At 41.5% G+C, this 19,940-nt stretch overlaps 1 protein-coding gene across 2 annotated transcripts; it reads left to right on the top strand.

Moving 5' to 3' along the window:
- The first annotated feature begins 485 nt into the window (after positions 1 to 485).
- LOC143854207 (rust resistance kinase Lr10-like) lies at positions 486 to 18,614 on the top strand. 2 transcript variants are annotated; one of them, XM_077364056.1, is made up of 3 exons: positions 486 to 1,434; positions 11,593 to 11,640; positions 17,269 to 18,614. In XM_077364056.1, exons 1-3 carry the CDS (start codon positions 501 to 503, stop codon positions 18,390 to 18,392), a joined length of 2,106 nt encoding a protein of 701 aa, XP_077220171.1. In that variant the 5' UTR covers positions 486 to 500; the 3' UTR covers positions 18,393 to 18,614. The 2 variants fall into 2 exon arrangements, with proteins under 2 accessions (XP_077220171.1, XP_077220172.1); XM_077364057.1 differs by lacking the exon at positions 486 to 1,434 and adding an exon at positions 8,662 to 9,494.
- The last annotated feature ends 1,326 nt before the right edge of the window (positions 18,615 to 19,940 follow it).

Here is a 19,940-nt window from a genome sequence, read left to right on the forward strand (position 1 = left end):
TGACAATTTCAGAAGACCATTTTCTCACCTGATTTTGAAGAGTAGTCCGTGTTTCATTCTTGTTTTAAAAGGTAGGTAATCCGTAATTCCTCGAAACTTGTGTCCCATTCCGTACTTTTCTCGTAGTAGAGTAGGGTCACCCTTATAGAATGTTAATTGAGTGACACGTTGTCCATTAAAAGAGACTGACAAGAATGCTAGGAAAGAAATGAAGTAGGCGTGAGAGAATTAAAGAGACGCTTGGTTGTTGTACGCGTGGCCGTTGGTAGGAGAGTGAAAGAGACACGTGGCCGTTTGGAAATCTCACCAGTGACGCATACACAGAAGGGATTAGATGGGCATTGTAGGCGATAAGAAACAAATAATGATGTGATGTTCCAACCCCACCGGTTTTAATTTAGTTTTAGCCACATTCTTAAGGAGATTAAATTTTATCTCCGCAGAGGGCTAAGATTTCCAATCATAGTTGACTGGTCAACAATGGATGGTACCCATAACACATGACCAAAATCAACGGACGTCATCACCTTACAACATCTATACCCTTTGATCATGTGTTATGGGTAAGCTTCCCAGAAAACGATACTTCCATTCCTATAACACCACTTTGTTGTAAGACATTTGACCAGATCACAAAACGAAGAATATCTCCCTACTCTGAACGTCTCTTCCTCCTCCAAACCAGGTTCTCTTCCATGTCTGAATCTTCCCAACTCGTCTTCCTCCTCCTCCTCCTCCTCACCTCTGCCTGCGGGGACTCAGTAGATTACCTTCAGTGCAACACTTCCTTCAGCTGCGGCGGAGGTGTAAACATAAGCTATCCTTTCTGGCACAACAATGGAAGCAACCAATACCAATACTGTGGTTACCCAAACCTCGGCCTCACCTGTGATGGGTCAAGAACTGTTCTTAATCTCCTCAACCATGATTACTACGTTGATGACATCAATTACGTAGAAAATTACATAACCCTCGTCGATATTGAATTGGCAACAGGCAACTGTCCAAGGGCGCATTACAACTTCACCCTTGAAAATACGCCCTTGTTATACAGCAGGGAAGATTGGAACCTTACCTTCTTCTTCAATTGCACTTTGATTCCTTTCCCTACGGCAGAAAATCTGCCATGTCTGGAGAACGCACCTCGAATGTCGTATGTGGCTCTACAGACTATTGTTCCGGTGGGGTTGGATTGGAGTGGGTTTTGCCAGGAGGTCGTGGTGGTTCCGGTGATGGCGACAGTGTGGAATGGGCTGACCGGAATTGCGAATTTTGGTACTGCTTTGCAGCGGGGATTTCTGTTGCATTGGATTCCGCTTATCAATTGTTGGGACTGTGAAGAGTCTCAGGGGTATTGCGGTTATAATACCACCACCGATGAGGATTTTCTTTGCATTTGCCAGAACGGAACGCACCCCACAACTTGTCCCGTCGGTACGTTTTTTTACTTTTTAGCGCTTGGTTTTCTTCCGGTGTTAGATGAATTGGGGGAATTAATGGTGAGACGGGTCTGAACAAAACATCAGAAGGAGAACACCGTTGTTTGGGTGGCTTGCAGTGGGACCCACACGTCTTAAGTTAGTCGTGTTCGTTTTGAGGACTGTGGGCCCGGCTGTACCACAAAGCCACACAGGGTGGGTGATAGATCCCTGTTTTCGAGGACAGGTCCTCCAGAAAATGGAAGTGGGAGAAGATGAAATTGAGAATTATGATAATTATTCTACCCTTTCAAGTGTGAATACATCATCCCTTTAAAAGAAAATAAGATAACTGAAAATAACTTCCATTGGAATTATGACCACAAGTAATATAACTTCCCATAACTGCTAATATGTGTAATCACTGAGATGCTTGGGTGATTGCCGGTTCCTTGTGGAAGTTGGCCGTTGATTTGTGGTCGTATCATCCCTCCCGCCATCGAAAGGAACCTTGTGGACAAGGTTCGGGGGTAAGTCCCTTGTTTGGTATGGGAGTGAGGCTGTAATTGTATAATTTCCATGGAATTCTTTCAGCAATGACACGTGGAATACTGGGTGTATTCGGGATCCTTCTGGTAGTTGAAGTCGGTATGCGACGGGTCCAATTTTGGCGTCTACCTTGTACGGACCATAGAATCTTTTTGACAGTTTGCTGTAGCGCTGGCCTGCTACAGACATTTGGCGATATTGTCGCAATTTGACGAGAACCCAGTCACCGATGGAGAATTGTTTGTCGGTTCTTCGCTGATCGGCCTGTTGCTTCATGCGATGTTGGGTACGTTCCAAGTTTTGCTTGAGTTGACAGAGGATGTCGTCCCTTGTGCGTAATTCGTTGTCGACTGCATTTTCCCCGGAAATTGATGGCACGTAGTCTGGAATGGCTGGTGGTGCTCGGCCGTATACCGCCTCAAATGGCGTCATACCAATCGCTGAATGTTGTGTGGTGTTGTACCAATACTCCGCCCAAGTGAGGTAGTTTGTCCATTGTCGTGGATGATCCATGCATAAGCTTCGTAGGTACTGTTCCAGGCAACGGTTCAGGACTTCTGTTTGGCCGTCTGTCTGAGGATGGTAGGCACTGCTCATGCGAAGTGTCGTGCCTTGTTTGTGGAACAACTCTTTCCAGAAAGAGCTGAGAAACAGTGGGTCACGGTCGCTGACGATGCTACGAGGTATCCCGTGTAATTTGGCCACATTGGATATAAACGTGTCTGCAACTTTGGCTGCAGTATAGTTTGGGGCTAATTCCATGAAGTGGGCATATTTTGTTAGACGGTCCACCACTACGAAGATGGTTGTTTTCCCATTTGAAGTTGGTAGGTTGGTGATGAAATCCATCGCTATATCCTCCCATACACGTGTAGGGATGGGTAGCGGTTGTAACAAACCTTGTGGTGAGCGGGTTGAGTATTTGCTTTGTTGACAAATGAGGCATTCGCCGACCCAAAATTGGATATCCTTCCGCATCCTTTGCCAATAAAAACTTTGTCGAATCCGTGCCAATGTTCTTGTGTATCCGGAATGACCACCTGATGGTGTAGAGTGGAGTTCCTTGAAAACCACAGTCTTCAAAGATGATGTTGGGGGTAGGTAGACACGGTTTTTGTAGTAGAGGACTCCGTTCTTGAGAGTGTAATGTGGGTTTGTGGCCGGGGTCGCTTGTAGTTCGGCGAGGAGTTTTTGGGTATGAGGGTCATTCACAATTTCCTTTTGGATGTTGTGGATGATATTTGTGTATGGCATGGTGAACGCGAACAGTTCTGAATCGGTGCAGCGAGAAAGGGCATCAGCCACTACATTTTCGCGGCCGGGTTTGTAAATTATTTTGTAGTTGTAGCCCACCAATTTTTGGAGCCAATATTGTTGCTCTGGAGTTTGTAGTGCCTGGGTCATGAGATATTGGAGAGGTCGGTGGTCCGAGCGGATGAGGAAATCGCGGCCAAGGAGGTAGTGTCGCCAGCGAAGGACTGATTCAGTTATGGCAAACATTTCCCGTGCATATGTTGATGATGCTTGTAAGCGGGTTGAGAGTGTCTTACTGAAAAAGGCTATGGGATGGCCTTGTTGGGACAGAACAGCGCCAATAGCTTTACCGGAAGCATCCGTGTCGACGATGAATGTCTCGGTGAAATCCGGGAGTTGTAGGATGGGTGTTGTAGTGAGGGAGAGACTCGAATGCGGACTCAGCGGCTGGACACCAATGAAACGAATCCTTTCGGAGGAGGTCGGTTATAGGGGCTGCAATTGAGGCATAATTTTTGACAAAACGGCGATAGTAGCCGGCTAGACCGAGGAAGCTCCGGAGTTGTTTGATGGTTGTCGGACGTGGTCATTGGGTAATGGCTTGGATTTTTGTAGGGTCGACGGCAACACCGTGACTTGCGATAATGTGGCCAAGATATTCGATTTTCTGTTCGCCGAAACAACATTTGGAGAGTTTGAGGTTGAAGTGGTTGACATAGAGCAGTTGGAGGACTTGACGGAGGTGGTCAAGGTGGGCTTCCCAAGTGGGGCTATAAATCAAGATGTCATCAAAGAAGACGAGGACAAACTTACGAAGGAACTGGGAGAATGTGGTGTTCATGGCAGCTTGGAAGGTAGAGGGTGCATTGGTTAGGCCAAAGGGCATGACCAAAAATTCATAGTGACCGTCGTGTGTTCGAAATGCGGTTGCTGGTATGCTTGCAGGGTGGACACGGATTTGGTGGAAACCGGAGCGGAGATCCAGTTTTGAGTAATATTGAGAACCATGTAATTCATCAAATAATTCCTCAACTGTCGGAATAGGGAAACGGTCCTTCACTGTTACGGCATTGAGTGCACGGTAGTCGACGCAAAATCGCCATGTACCATCTTTCTTTTTGACAAGAAGGACGGGTGAACTAAATGGGCTGGTGCTTGGTTGTATGATACCGTCCTTTAGCATTTCTGTAACCAATAGCTCGATTTCGCGTTTTTGGTAATATGGATATTTGTAGGGTCGGACGTTTACAGGGGCTGATCCAGGGGTTAGGTGGATGCGGTGGTCACATTGGCGAGTGGGAGGAAGGCCATGGGGTGGTGAGAAAAGAGAGCTGTATTCGGTTAGTATTGGGTGTAAGTCTGGATGTGTTGTTGGAGGTGTCCTTTGTGGGGGAACTGGCCAGATGTTATACAATGAGGCTACGGCGGAAGTGCGAAAGTAGCGTTGTAGTTGTGATGGTTGAATGGAATGGACTGTTGGTAGTTGTTCACCAAAGAGAGTGACGTTGGTGGAGTTCCACTTAAAGGACATGGAAAGGTGGCGGTAATCGAAGGTAACAGGTCCCAATGGTATTAACCATTGAACTCCGAGGACAACATCTGTGCCATGTAATGGTAGGATGAAAAGGTCTGTTTGGAAGGTAGTTGTTCCAATTTTAAGTGGAACATCTTTGCACAGTCCCTTGCACGTGAGGGTTTCACCACTACCAACGGTGACGGAGAATGGTGGGTGTGAGTGGGATGGCAGTTTTAGATGGGCAGCGACGCGTTCTTGGATGAAATTATGGGTGCTTCCTCCATCGACAAGAATTTGGACGTGTTCTCCGTGTAGATTTCCGGTGAAGCGGAGGGTACGTGGGGACGGTTGCCCTTGGAATGCGTTAAGAGAAATTTCTGCCGGTGTATCCAGTAGAAGGTTGTCTTCAGGGACCACTAGTCCGGGTTCAGTGTTTGGGTATGCCATATCAATCGTTTCATCGGTTTCATCGGCGAGCATGAGATGAAATTGTGGCTTACAACGGTGGTTACGGGAGAATTTTTCATCACAGTTGAAACATAATCCTTTTTCCCGTCGAGTTTGCATTTCTGCTGGTGTAAGGCGGCGGATAGGACAACGGGTTGATGTTGATGTAGTTGGTGGTGGCGGTTGTGGGGATGGGGTGGAAGGTATGGGTCGGAACGATGAACGATGTATGTCGTTTAGTTTTTCGGCCTGAAGTTTTGCTAGGCCAATAGCCTGTGCAAGGTGTGTTGGTTGGGATACTTGGACTTCGCGGCGAATTTCTGGTTTGAGGCCAGAGATGAAGCAACTAAGCATGAAGGATGGTGGTAGGCCATCAGTACGGTTTGCTAAGGTTTCAAAGTCTGTAATATACGCAAGAACAGTTGTAGTTTGCGTTAATTTCGACAATGCGCCTTGGTGGTCGACATATTGAGATGGGCCAAACCGTGTTTCGAGCGCTCGGGTGAATCCGTCCCATGTTTGAAATTGATGGTTGCGATGGCACCATTGAAACCATGCAAGGGCTGCGCCATCCATGTGGAATGAGGAGATTGTGAGTCGTTGATCACTGGGCGTATTGTGGTAGCCAAAAAATTGTTCGGCTTTGAAGATCCAGCCAAGCGGGTCAATTCCGTCAAATCGCGGAAAATCTAGCTTTAGGAACCGGGAATTGGGTGTGTGAGTGGATTGAGTGTCGGGCGTGCGTGGTTCAGGGCGGTTTAGACGGAGTTGCTCCAACTTTCCGTCGAAGGATGTGACGGTGGTGACCAGTGCGGCTAATTGCTCCGTTATGGTGGCGAGTTGATCGGTGTGGTTGGTGACGGTTTCGTCGAGTATGCGGAGGCGGGTTCCTTCTGCCATGATGGGAGAAGAATCAATGAAAGCACCAATGATAGATCCCTGTTTTCGAGGACAGGTCCTCCAGAAAATGGAAGTGGGAGAAGATGAAATTGAGAGTTATGATAATTATTCTACCGTTTCAAATGTGAATACATCATCCCTTTAAACAGAAAATAAGATAACTGAAAATAACTTCCATTGGAATTATGACCACAAGTAATATAACTTCCCATAACTGCTAATATGTGTAATCACTGAGATGCTTGGGTGATTGCCGGTTCCTTGTGGAAGTTGGCCGTTGATTTGTGGTCGTATCAGTGGGTCTTTTTTCTGGGGTTGGTCAGATTTGTGATCCCTGATCTTCTCCTCCTAGCCCAAACATACTAAGACACGGTTTTGTCAAACTTGTCCCTAACAAAATGCCGTGCTCACCAAACTAGGTGTATATTTTGTTAAAATATTGTGACTAAAATGGTTATTAGTTACATGGGATCTGCTACCGTCCATCGCCCATGCTACCGTCCATCGCAGCAAATCCCTAGTTACAAATTAGGTAAGTGCCGTGATAAGAAGGGCTTTTAGGAAGTTCCTTGACACGGAAGAGTCTTCCTAGTTGCTATTTAACAAATGGTTAATAATCATCTCCACCATACATTTCCAGCTCTTCTAGACCCTTTTGCCTGCCTTGGTATTTTTTACATGCTTTTGTGATTAGTTTTTTTTATAGCTTGTTCAGACCTGTGACCGCCCGTGAGAGAAATATAAAAGAAAGATTAGGTGCCAATATCAAAATAAGGGAGAATAAATCATATCCCATTATTGTTAAGAGGAATGCTATATGAAAACCCTAACAATGTTCAGACTTCAAATTGCAAATTATTTTGTTCTTAAAAATGAATAATCAATTGGGTTTGGTAGTTTATTTGTCTCTTAATTTTAGTAAGAATGTTATAAGGTAATTCCTAGCCTCCATGGGAAAAGACATTTCACAGCTGGTCTGTCGCATGTCATGTCACACCAGCCACCTTGTGAATGGAGACAAAAGTTTGTCTCCATTCACAAAGTGGCTGGTCTATCATGTGATAGACCCAGCCGCGGAATGCCTTTTGCGATGGACCCTAGTAACTCCCATGTTATAATTGTAGACTTCACCAATCAGTAGCATCCGAATTACCCTTCACATGAGAGATTATTGCTACAAAATCTGAAATCTTTTCATTTCCACTGACAACATTAAGTGACTCCTTCAGTTCTTTGTCCTTTGGAGGTGCCCTACAATCCTTAGCGAAGTGTTCCTGCTCACCACAATTAAAGCATTGACCTTTCTTCTTAAATTTTATTTTCTGAACACTAAGGTTCTTCTTGTTCCACATCTTCTTAGGATTGTACTTTTTCTTTTTCTTTTTCTTATTATACCTTCCTTTATTATTTTCTGGCTTTGCCTTTATCATGTTGGCAGTAGCCTTCTGCTTCTTAAGCAACTCCATTTGAGAACGGGTTCGGGCTTCATTTTCAATATGAATGAACCGCTTCAAATCATCAAGAGAAACTTGTTTCTTTCTTCAACGCATGTCCGTAGAGAAAGATAACCAGGAAGGAGGGAGCTTGTTTACAATAGCTCCAGCAATGAAAACATTGTTAAGCTTAATAGATTTATGTTCAAGCTTCAACACCATTTTTCAAATTCCTTCACTTGGGGTAGAATCTCTTTCCCGTCTTCAAATTTCATATCTAGAAACTTGTCAATAAGATGAGTTTTGGACAAATTCTCTTCATCTTTATATTGCTGCTCCAGATTGTCCCAAACTGCTTTAGCTGTTTTGTTTTGACCATAAACATCTGCAAGATGGTCTGACAAACAGTTGAGCAAATAACTTCTATAGAAATCATCATCACGATCCCAATCCGCCTCTTCCTTAGAGTTCTCTTCTTCAAAATCTGGTTTTTCATCTTGAACAGTATAGTAAATTTTCAGAAGTTGCATTCCAAAAGTTACTTTTTGACGCCAAACGTTAAAATCAAAACCGTCAAAGTTGTCAAGCTTTAGACCATCAATACCCATAGATCTTGCAGTATCCATCTTATACGAATAACGTGAATAACGTCTTGAGATTGTTGGTGCAAATAGGGGAAAATTATAAAATGAAAAATGCAATAGTATGATCTTAGAGAAAGATGGAAATACCAAATAGAGAATAGATAATCCTCAATATCTGTAGAGCTGCTGTACGTCCTCGAACGCTTCGCTTAAGACGTTATTCGGCCCTATTCCGGTGCAAGGATTTGACGACTGAACTGTCTCCAGGAACAACAACTAAGTGTTGGTGTGCACCTACCAAATACTTTGAAGGCAAAGCTTCGAGTCTCTCTAGTTAAGTAAATCAGGCTCTACAAAAACACTTTGAGGCTTTTTGTGAAGATCTTAATCTCACACCAAAATATGGGATACACTCTTGGTTGGCTTTCCTTTCACACACCACAATAATGGTGTAGAACCTTTTCATTCTCTTTTTTCTCTCTTATTAAAAGTTAGCCAAGAGTCTCTTAATTTTTATGGAATCACCCTTAATGAGAGAACTAAAGGCATTCAACTAAAAAAAAGAAAACCAAAGAGTCACCATAAATGGAATACAAAGAGTCAGCAAGAAAGGCCAACTCTTTTGTCCTTTTGTGCATGACTTTTGGAGTAACAAGGAATATGAAAAGCCACTTTAAAGCCTTAGCCCAATCTTGATTCTGAAACTTTAATTTGGATTAATAAATCCAACATTCCTTCTCCCTTGATATTAATTACCCTTTTCACGTTGATAATCGCCCTCTAACTTGCAGCTATCAGGGGCTTGAAATCACCTGCAAAAACAATGTTCCCGAGATAGTGATTGGTTTGTGGATATACCAAGTGAAGGCGATCGATTACAAGTATCAAATCCTAACGATTGCAGTTAAAGATTTCAATGGAATGAAGTGCCCTCTGTTTCCAGAAAACAGCACCTTCGATATCTTATTATTCGACTATCCGGCTAACCAATATCAGAGGATCAGCTTATACAGTAACTGTTCAACCCCGATTCAAAACTCTGCATTCCATGAAATTCAATGCCTTGCAAAACCTGAAAATTATTTCTACTATACGTTGGGTGGAATCGATGAGTCGATGGGGCGTATGGATTGCCATGTTAGCTCCCTTTGGATTTCTAATAAAGGTGTGAATCGCTTGGAGAGTAGAGAAAGGAGTTTTGGCGATGTTCTGAATGAGGATTTCAATGTAACATGGATAGCGGGGCGTGAGTTTTGTAGCCCTTGCCTCACCTCTGGTGGGTTCTGCGCTTCTAAAACAGGTGGAGCTCGTGCTCAAGAACCCACCTGTTTCTGCAGTGACCAACCACATCGCTTCTTCCCGTGTCCAACCCCAACACCAGCATCGTCTCCTGGTACGATTCAGCTTTTGGGCCCCACTCAATTCATCTGTCTTCTTCTTTTTTGATAAGTAAGCTAGTGTCTGGTAGGGACCCCCACCGGTTTATTAGATAAAAAGAAAGATGTTACATTTATGAGTACAAGACGCAATCCCTAACTCAGATGCATGAGAGAGGGAGATTCAAAGACTCGGGATAGACAAAAAATAGAGTACTAGTCCTAAGAGTTCATAGTGCTCAATACTCTTGAGTTACGTGATCGGCTAGCTTGACTGGGGTATAGAAGTATCTTTGAGAGCGTCTTAGGCTATTCTTGAACCTTGTACAATGGTACACCTTCATAGTTGTCTTCTTTGAGGAGTTTTATATTCCCCCATTGCAAAAGCTACAATCTCTATTACCTGCAGAAAGTTTACCACATCAGTGTCTTCTGTGTAGTTAGCTCCTTCACCTTCCCATGACTGAGTTACCGCCACTCTTTGACCAATACATATCAGATGATGGCCTCTTTTCTCTAATGGCTGTCAGTTTTGCTCTTAAATGGGGTCTTCTTCCTGAATGTTTTGAGTGTCACAAAGAGGGAGGTCGTTGCAGTATAGATGAGAAGAGACATAATTTCATATGCCATATTATGAACTGTAAACCCCTTTTCATACCCTTGCCAATGTCTCTGACAATTACGCTTCTCATATCTGCACCTTCACTTGACTTGTTTCCAGCAGAATTGAAAAAGAAGAAGATGGCATTTTTTCGTTATAGATGGTCCTTCTAAGAGCATGTGCTTATGTATAATTACTATAACATAGAAGGGTCAGAACAGCAGTTTCGAAAGGATTTTGGCATGGTGCAATTGCTTCTCTTTATTGTTTCATGTGTGAAACTACGAATTACTCCCAAAGCATAAGCCATTGGAGAAGGCGTTATTTAATCTTTTATACTTTAACACTCTCCCTCAAGTGTGGTCTCTCTTTTTAGGGTTGGTCTACACATGGCACATGTGGGCCCTCTTTTGGGTTTGGCCATTGCATGTATATTTTTTTGCTATCAAGGAGGTTGAGCCGAGGACCTTTCGCTCAAATACCATATGAAAGTACCAAGTACTCCAACTGCTTAAGCTTTTGGAGTAATTGGTAGTTTCAATTATGTTATCACTTATTTTGGTTTAGTTAAATAAGCTTAGTAGTTATAATGTTCTAGGAGGTCCATATTTCTTTCTCAGTAGATAAGCTTTTGAAACTGACAGTCCCTCCATATTTTGTATAGAGTTAATCTTCTCAATAGATATTAAATTCAAGTTTATTCATATGAAATGCCAGGAAATTACATCTCTTCTAAAACACTAGCCTTTCTTTACAAAATTCTATATGATACATGTTACATGACAAGACACTGGATCTTTCAAGGTAGATCCGTATCAGATTTTCCTCATCTTTTCCTTCATGGGGCCAAAAAAACATATCAACTTCTCTTCATCTTCAATTGCAAGCACCATCATTATAAGCTCCCTCGAGATTGCTGCAAGGAATTATATGTTCTCTTATTGCAAAAGCTGCAACCTATGTTACATGCAGAAACTCCACCAAATCATAGTCTTCTGTGTAGCTAGGTCTTCCAGCTTCCCATGATGGAGTTACTGCCACTTCAGATGATGACCACTTTTCTCTATTGGTTTTCAGTTTTGCCATTCAATGGGTTCTTCTCCCTGAATGTTTTTAAGTGTCACAAGAGGGAGGTATATATTAGAGGAGACAGAGTTTCAGTTGCCATATGATGATCAGTAAAACCATTTTCACATCCTTGCCTATTTCTCTGCAAAATATGATTCTCATATATACACCATCACTAGTTACCAGCAGAATTGGAAAAACGCAAAAGGAGATTTTATAGTTATAGATGGTTTTTCTAAGAGCATATGCTTATGTATAATCATTATAATATAAAACGGTCAGAACGACAGTTTCGACAGGATTCACAATTGCCTCTGTTGATTGTTTTCTGTGATCTCTTCTTTTGTTTTAGTAAAACAAGTTTAGATGTTATAACTTTCTAGGAGGTCCAGATTTCAGTCATGATTTGGTTTTCTACTAATCTTCTTTACATGCTGATTGTGCAGCTGCAGCGAGCGGAGGGAAGCGAAAAACCAACACCAACACCATTATAGGTATTCTACTGCTTATATCCTAATTTTCCATTTGCTTCTGTTTTCCCCTCCACAACCTACGAACCATACTGTCAACCTCATGGTTCCCCACTAAAATAATTGTTACTTTTGATCAGTAGCTTCATTTTCTTGGTAATTGAAATATTGTGATTCAATTCTTTAATTTTTCTCTATTAAAGGGTGACAAATACACCTATTAAACAATGGTTCTAAGTATCATCTCTCCTCTTTCAGGTGTAGTAACCGGAGCTGGGGCCCTCCTAGTATGTATTATAGTTCTTTTTTGGTGCCGTCGGAAAAATATAGATACACCCCCTCAACTTTCTGACATTTTCAACGATAACCTTGACTTTTCAAATTCATCAATGACACCAATAATTCTTGTTACGTGACGGGATGGACAAGAACGAAGAAATTGTCAGGGGGTGTCTTTGATGAATTTTGATCTGACTTTCCAACCCCACCCGTTTTAAATTAGTTTTCGCTACATTCTTAAAGGAGATCCCATCTGTAAGATAATTTTTTTTTTCCTCAAAACCTTCCAAGAATATCCTTGGATCAAAGGGCTAAGAGGGCTAAGATTAAGATCATCCAATCATAGCAAACAATAATGGGACCCACACCACATGACCAAATCAACGGACGGCATCCCCTTCACCGTCCGTACAAGTGGGTCCGGGTAAGCTTCCTAGAAAATGATACTTCCATCCCCATTTTAAAATACTAGAAAGCGGAGTGGAAATATCATTTCCAACTTTTTTCTCAAATATTATATCAAATACACCGCCCATAGGCTTCTACTTTGTTTTATGGCATTGACCAGATCACAAAACAAAATATATTTCCCAACTCTGAACATCTCTCCCTCCTCCAAACCATGTTCTCTTCCATGTCTGAATCTCCCCAACTCGTCTTCCTCCTCCTCCTCCTCCCCTTTGCCTCCAGGGACTCAATAGATTACCTTTAGTGCAGCACTCCTTACAGCTGCGGCGGAGGCGTAGACATAAGCTATCCTTTCTGGCACAACAATGGAAGCAACCAATATACTGTGGTTACCCAAACCTTGGCCTCACCTGTGATGGTTCAAGAACTGTTCTTAATCTCCTCAACCATGATTACTACGTGGAAGACATCAATTACGTAGAACATTCCATAACCCTCATCGATATTGAATTGGGGACTGGCAGCTGTCCAAGGGCGCATTACAGGCAGCCCAGTGCAGGATTCCGCCATTGCGGGGTCTGGGGAGGGCTAGATGTACGCAGCCTTACCACTGCATTGCAGAGAGGCTGTTTCCGTGACTCGAACCCATGGCCACCAGGTCACAATGGAGCAACCTTACCGTTGCACCAACCCTTACCACTGCTTTGCAGAGAGGCTGTTTCCGTGACTCGAACCCATGACCACCAGGTCACAATGGAGCAACCTTACCGTTGCACCAAGGCTCGCGTAGTCTGGAATAATAAAATCAATAAAGAAGTACAATGTAATTAAGTATAAGAAAGTACAAATACTGGCCCCCCTCTGAGGATCCCAACTCTTTTTTAAAAAAAAAGTTGACAAAAGTATATTTATACTGTGAGAATTACATTGGGGACCAGAGGTCCCAGCTTGCATTTACATAGCATATATGGCCAAGAGCATACTCCTGAACCATAAGGTAGAACAAAGCTAGAAGCTACTTACAATTTCATCATAATAAAGATAACTATTCAATCCTTCCATTTTCCCTGCAAAAACCATCTAAATAAACAAAGCTACAAGCTTCCCAGCAAACCAACTATCATTCCTTCTTAACTCCAGACTCCCCGAGGACATGTAATGGTCTCAACAAAAAGATGCCACCAAAAGCGAAGGCCAGGGTCTGTCAAGCTGATGGGAATCTACTTTGTTTCATATGCTCCACTGCTTCCGTGATCAAATCAATGCCCTAATAAGCGAAGGCCAAAGTATTTGAAGCTTTGTGAAGATCTACCTCATTTCATTCACTCTCATACTTCCTTCGGAGAAATTTTGATAAATGAACCCAAACAATCATTTCATTTAAGAGACTACCATAATAAAATGCTACAAAAAGCAAAAGACAAAAAGTCTCTCAAGCTTAACGAGGATCTTCATCGTTTAATTTGCTCCCATGGTCTCTCTTGAAAATTTTTAATAACTCCATTAAACAGACAACCTACCATCGAAACAACCGCTCTCCCATACCTATGATCATCACCAACAAACCTCACCCGAACATCCAAAGAATACAACCCTCCTTTCAACCTATCCTGCTTAGAGAAACTGATAGTGCAACCAAGATTATCTTCCAACTAAACTCTAGAGCCATACCTTTATCCGCTAACGGCAGCAACAGTCTTAATGCAACAGATTCAAAACATCCGCTAATTGTTAGTGGCAGCTCTTGTTACCATACCAAAATTTCCACCTAAGACTGAAAAAAGAAAAGAAAAGAAGCTACCCTAAAACAAAAGCCCTAAACACAAACCATGTACAGAAGGAGGGCCGAACTACTACTTCTTGAGAGTATTCAACTCTCTGCACCCGTCTCCATCCACTTTTTCTTTTTCCTTTTTCTCCCGCCAGTCCCTTTCTTCCATACTAGGGAACATTTTCCTCGTCACTACTAAGTTTTCGTCATAACCAATTCCAAACACATCACCCATTGACAGCAGCTCATCAAACTCATTTGACTCAACCTCCTTCTCCTTTTTTGAAGTTCTGGCCTCCTCTGAATCCACGTCTATTTTGCAGTTAAATGATGTTTCCTATCAAATATCATTCTCTACATTAATGAAGTGAAATAAAATGAAAATCATAAAACCTTTCCATTTTTTTTATCGTTCCGACCATTTCAGTCAAATTTTAGGAATTCCAGTATAATTTCAAGAATTTTAGTCGCATTTCGAGAATTTTGGTCGAAATTTTAGGGAAATATTGACGTGGAAGGAATTCATGTAAATTTCGTTACGGTGGAGATGGAAACATTCCGGTTGTTTCGGAGAAATTTCTGGGAAATTTAAAACTATGGATGTTACTTTTGATTAGTGACTTTATTTTCTTACTAATTGAAAGTCATGATTCTTATTTTTAAATTTCTACTCTAAAAATGTTCTTCAGACCTGAATCTTCTATCAAAATAAGGGGTGACAAATACATCTATTAATTTGTCATAGTCTGATTTGTTGTTCCGCCGAACCACCTAAATTTCCACCAAATGTGAACTAGTCAATAGATGTGCCTCATTTGAATGGACCCAATTCAAAATCGTGTGCCAAATGGATGTTTTTAACCTAATCATCAAAAGGTTTCAACATGAATTCCCAAAGGTTTACATTCAGCGGGAAAAATTCATTGATTGAATTGAATGGTTTGGCTGTAAATTTTGGCTTTGTCTAGTCCATGAAAGTAACCTCATCTAGATTAGTTTCAATCAGTATACATGTGCCATGTATAGTTGGAGATAAAAGAAAGGCACAATTTTCAAAGGTCCCCTTAGCCTCTAAAGACACACATTATGCACCACTGCATATTGGATTAGATTAAACACTAGTTCCAAGCAATATCCCTCTTTCAGGATTAACCATTTGAACCCTCCTAGTACACATTAGCACCTCCATTCTTTTTTGGTATCATCAGAAAAACCTCCGTTCCACTTCATCAACCATCGTCTCCCATAGAAAATCTTCAACCATCGTCTCCCGCACACACACACATCCAAACATGATCTTGAGATGTGTGACAACAACTTCTTCTGTACCCATGTTTTCACCTATAAGGAACTTGAAGAGACCATCGGTGATTTTGACTACGCACCATTTTTTAATGCCTCTAATGCTATTTATAAACGAGAGCCCCTATCCCCATCCCTCTTCATCCTTGCTAAGGAAGCTCATAGTAGAAGCTTGAATCACCTTGTAGCCTCCAAGAAATTAAGCCCTCCTTTTTACCAAGTCGTTAGTGTTGCTTTCGGCCATGTTGTTGTTTCTCCCAGACGACGTGCTGTGTGGCCGTCGTTGGTTGGTTGTTTCCCTAGGCGACGTGTTGTTTGGCCGTCGTTGGTTAGTTGTTATTGTGGGCTGATTTTCTATCGCCCTGTTGTTGGTTTTGGTTAGGCTTCTTCTATTGGCGTGTGCTGTTCAGTTGATGTCTCCTCGTGGTACTTCGCCATCATTGGTTGAGAGCCCCTTTGGGGTACTTATTTGTTGGTGGTTCGTTACTGATTCCCTGCTGAGGTCCCTCCGTTCGGTCGTTGTTGATATGCAAATTTGTTAGTCGTTGTTCTGACTCAGGGGGAGACCGATGTTCTTCTGGCTGTTGATCACTCTGTTGTACTCATTGTGGCCACTGCCCTTTTTTATTATGTTTTTCATTCTGTATTCACCACTCCATCTTGAGGGGCAGTGTTGTACCAAGCTGGCTTGTGTGTGGGATTATATTTTGGGAGATGATATTTTCACCCTCCTGTAGTACGTATGCCCCCCCCTTTCTCCCCCCCCCCCCCCCCCCTATAACGTGATTTGATGTCAGTGGGCAACTTTAACGCTTTTTGACGTCAAATCACGTTAAAAAGGGGGTGCATGCGTACTGCAGGGGGGGTGAAAATATCATCGCCCTATATTTTTTGTTTTATGAGTATTATAGTTTTTTTATGTTCAAGGGAATTGTAGTTTTCTTTGTAACAAGCTGGAGTGTGGAGTTGTAAGGTATATACACTCCAACTTGGGTGAATGTTGAAGAGTATTTTGGTTATCACCTGTTGTGTTGAGGGTATTATTTTCTTTACACATGTAACCCTTCTTTGGGCTCTATATGTACATCATATTACATGTGAGCTCCCTAGTAGAGACGCACCATCTTCTCCATTCACTCTTCTTCTTTCCTCTTCTTGCCTTAACCATTCTAACACATACCATGCCCATATAAATCATTAATGTGGCACTGGAGAACGATGATCCAAATACTTCATCCATTTGAGAAAGAACAAGAAAGTGAAAGTTGCATTAGTCCTGTGAGATTCCCCACCCATTTAGTGACCAAAAGTTGTTCAGATAGAAAACAGAAACAGGCAATTAACCAATCAAATGAAAAAATTCGTTTAATATCGGATGTTCAGGAATGATGGATTCAATTTTTGTGTGGTGTGTCATTGATAAACAGTGCAACTAATTTTATGTGTCATGTAGGTAATTTAAATTGGTTACAAAATCTTATTCAATGCATTCTGCTTGCCGCCCATGAAATTCTAAATTTAGTGCTTCACTTTAAAATTAAAATTAAGGTGTGTACACCCACATTACAACCTGCTGGCCTTTCACATGTGGATTTGGGAATGGAACCCAATTGCCTTTTGTTAAATAGCAATCTGAAAACTTCCATGGGTATGTTTGGGCGTGTAACCTTAATTGTATTTTGGGTCCAAATTGTGTATAAACTTTAATGCTTGTTTCCTCACAAATTGAACCCAAAATCAATCGGGTTGGATCCCCAAACGTACCCTTAAAGAAAACATGGTTTAGCAGGCCATGGCATTCAAGGGTAATGTAAGAGAGCAATTAGCAGCATGCATATTGCAGTATATTCAGGTTGAAAACAGTATCTAACACACTTCCCCCCTTTTTTCAGGTGTAGCCACAGGAATTGGGGGCTTCCTTCTGATATGCCTCCCTTTCAGCCTAATCTTATTTTGTAAGAAGAAAACAAGTGACACTCACAATGTGGAAGCAAGTAACACTCACATTGTGGAGGCATTTCTACAGGACTATGGATCGCTCGTTCCACGAAGATATGCGTATTCAGATATCAAGAAGATGACCAATTCCTTCATAGAAAAAGTAGGCCAAGGCGGATATGGTAGTGTTTTTAAAGGCAAGCTTCATGATGGTCGTCTAGTTGCTGTGAAGGTCTTGACTGAGTCCAAGGGAAATGGAGAAGAATTCATCAACGAGGTTGCAAGTATCGGTAGGACTTATCATATTAACGTTGTCAGTCTTTTAGGATTTTGCTCCAAGGGTTTGAAGAGAGCACTTATCTATGAGTTTATGCCGAATGGATCTCTCGAGAAGTTCATCTACGCTGAGAAACCAGGAAAAGCAGATCACCTGGGATGGGAAAAATTATACCAAATTGCGGTTGGAATTGCTCGAGGACTTGAGTACTTACACCGTGGTTGTAGCACACGCATTTTGCATTTGGACATCAAACCTCATAACATTCTTCTAGACCAAGACTTCTGTCCTAAAATCTCAGATTTTGGACTAGCTAAGCTATGCCCAACGAAAGACAGCACTGTATCACTGTTGGGTGGGCGAGGAACTTTTGGATATACTGCTCCTGAGATAGTCTGCAGAAATATTGGAGGAGTATCTCCCAAGTCTGATGTTTATAGCTATGGAATGATGGTTCTAGAAATGGTAGGAGGGAGAAAGAACATTGATGCCGGAGTGGAGAATATTAGTGAAATATATTTTCCTCATTGGATATACAAGCGCATAGATTTAAACGGAGATCTAGGACTAGATGGAGTTACACCAGAAGAAGAGAAAACTGCAAGGAAGATGATTTTAGTTGGTTTGTGGTGTATACAGACTAATCCGAAGAATCGACCTTCGATGAACATGGTGGTGGAGATGCTAGTAGGAAGCCTTGAGAACATACAAATGCCACCTAACCCAAGTCTATCGTCTCCTACAAGATCATCTCAAGAAACTTCTCCAATGTCAATGGTCATAAGAGATGGTTCTTCATAGATGAGCCATGGAAAGTCTGAACTCGGGGAGAGGTAGCACTATTTGTTCCAGTTTGCCTTGGGACGGTTATATTTTGTTGTTATCTTTTGGGGGATAGTGGGAGTACTCCCATTTTCCTGATTGACTGTTCATAGCTATTTTGATAAGTTTTAACAGCCTTTTAAAGGCCAAGGAGAAAAGTTTACAATATAGAAAGATATATAAAGAGTGTCATTATTAAAATTATGGAGCTCATTTATCATTTCCTTTTTATTACTTATCCAAAACACTATCACCTAGGGCCTCTTTAAATGTGTCCAAAATTGGTCCTTGTTTGCAGTTAAGATTGTTTTAATCTAATCTTATTTGCAAAATGGGATATTATGGCCTCTTTGGAAGCTATTAACTCCCTCATTCCTTAAAGTATCCTAACTATTATCTGCAAATGATAAAACAAAAGAACATATCCCATGAAAAAATTAATAAAATTAATTGCACCATGCAAGAATCCTGTCAAAAACTTCCAGTCCAACCCTTTTATGTTATAATGATTATACATAAACATACGCTCTTAGAACCACCACCTATATCTGTGAAATCCTCTCTGCTTCTTTTCCAATTCTGCTGGTAACAAGTCAAGTGATGGTGAAGATATGAAAAGAATAATTTTCAGAGAAATAGGCAAGGATGTGAAAATGGATTTACTGTTCATAATATGGCAATTGAAATTCTGTCTCCTCTCATCTTTACTCCATTGACCTTACTGCTTGTTATACTCAAAGCATTCAGGGAGTATAAGTATGGCCACTGCCACGTGGATGTGATAGGATCCTTTGATTGGACAATCCTACTATAAGTATGGCCATTGCCATGGACGCCACCTTGATCAGATGATTGGAATAGGGGAAGAGAAGCTTGCGACTAAACTTCAATGGGGTGGAAGGACCAGTGGAAATGTTGTCTTTTTTAGGAAAAGACCAACTAGGAAATCGACAATGCAAATTTAGATAGACCTTGTTTTCCATCATTCACGCTTTTAGGGTTGAGCTGGAATGAATCTCATTCCAGTTTTTAGCTAAATTTAGGCTGTGTTCTTTAACGCTCTCACGGCACGATTTTTCCAATTTTTTTTTTGTGTGTATTCTATTTTTTAGATCAAGAAGAAGAATGTCCAAGCTAGTTTTCATTTTTTTTTGTCCCGTATCTTTTACCTTTTTCTTCAAGAAAAGAACCTAACCATCCTTCATCTTTTCCCATTACTTTCTCTGCCCAGATATTTGAGACTTTTTTCTCAGAAAAGCAATTACATCGATAGTTAGCAAGAATTCTTGACAGATTCCACTTCCAAATCAGTTTCTCTTTTTGTTATTGGCTAGAAAGATTTTAGATCTATTAGTTAGGAAGTTGGATCTAAGGTTTATCTTAAGAAAACAATCAACTATGATGGGATTTCAGCATCAAACAAGATACACAATACGTTTTGGAACAGTCGATACTCTAGAATCAATTATATTTGTCATGTATAACTCACAAACCAGTACTCTATAATCAGTTTTTTTCAAGTACAAG

This window comes from Tasmannia lanceolata, unplaced genomic scaffold, assembly GCF_043159265.1.
Source record: "Tasmannia lanceolata isolate RefF3 unplaced genomic scaffold, GAP_Taslan_0.1 ptg000020l, whole genome shotgun sequence".
NCBI lineage: Eukaryota > Viridiplantae > Streptophyta > Magnoliopsida > Canellales > Winteraceae > Tasmannia > Tasmannia lanceolata.

What these genes read in the sequence shown, in the direction of transcription:
- LOC143854207 (XM_077364056.1), top strand. Translation starts at nt 501, where the DNA reads ATGACCAAAATCAACGGACGTCATCACCTTACAACATCTATACCCTTT. An exon ending in CCCCACAACTTGTCCCGTCG is followed by an intron (nt 1,435 to 11,592) that starts GTACGTTTTTTT and finishes CTGATTGTGCAG; the next exon opens with CTGCAGCGAGCGGAGGGAAG. An exon ending in CAACACCAACACCATTATAG is followed by an intron (nt 11,641 to 17,268) that starts GTATTCTACTGC and finishes CCCTTTTTTCAG; the next exon opens with GTGTAGCCACAGGAATTGGG.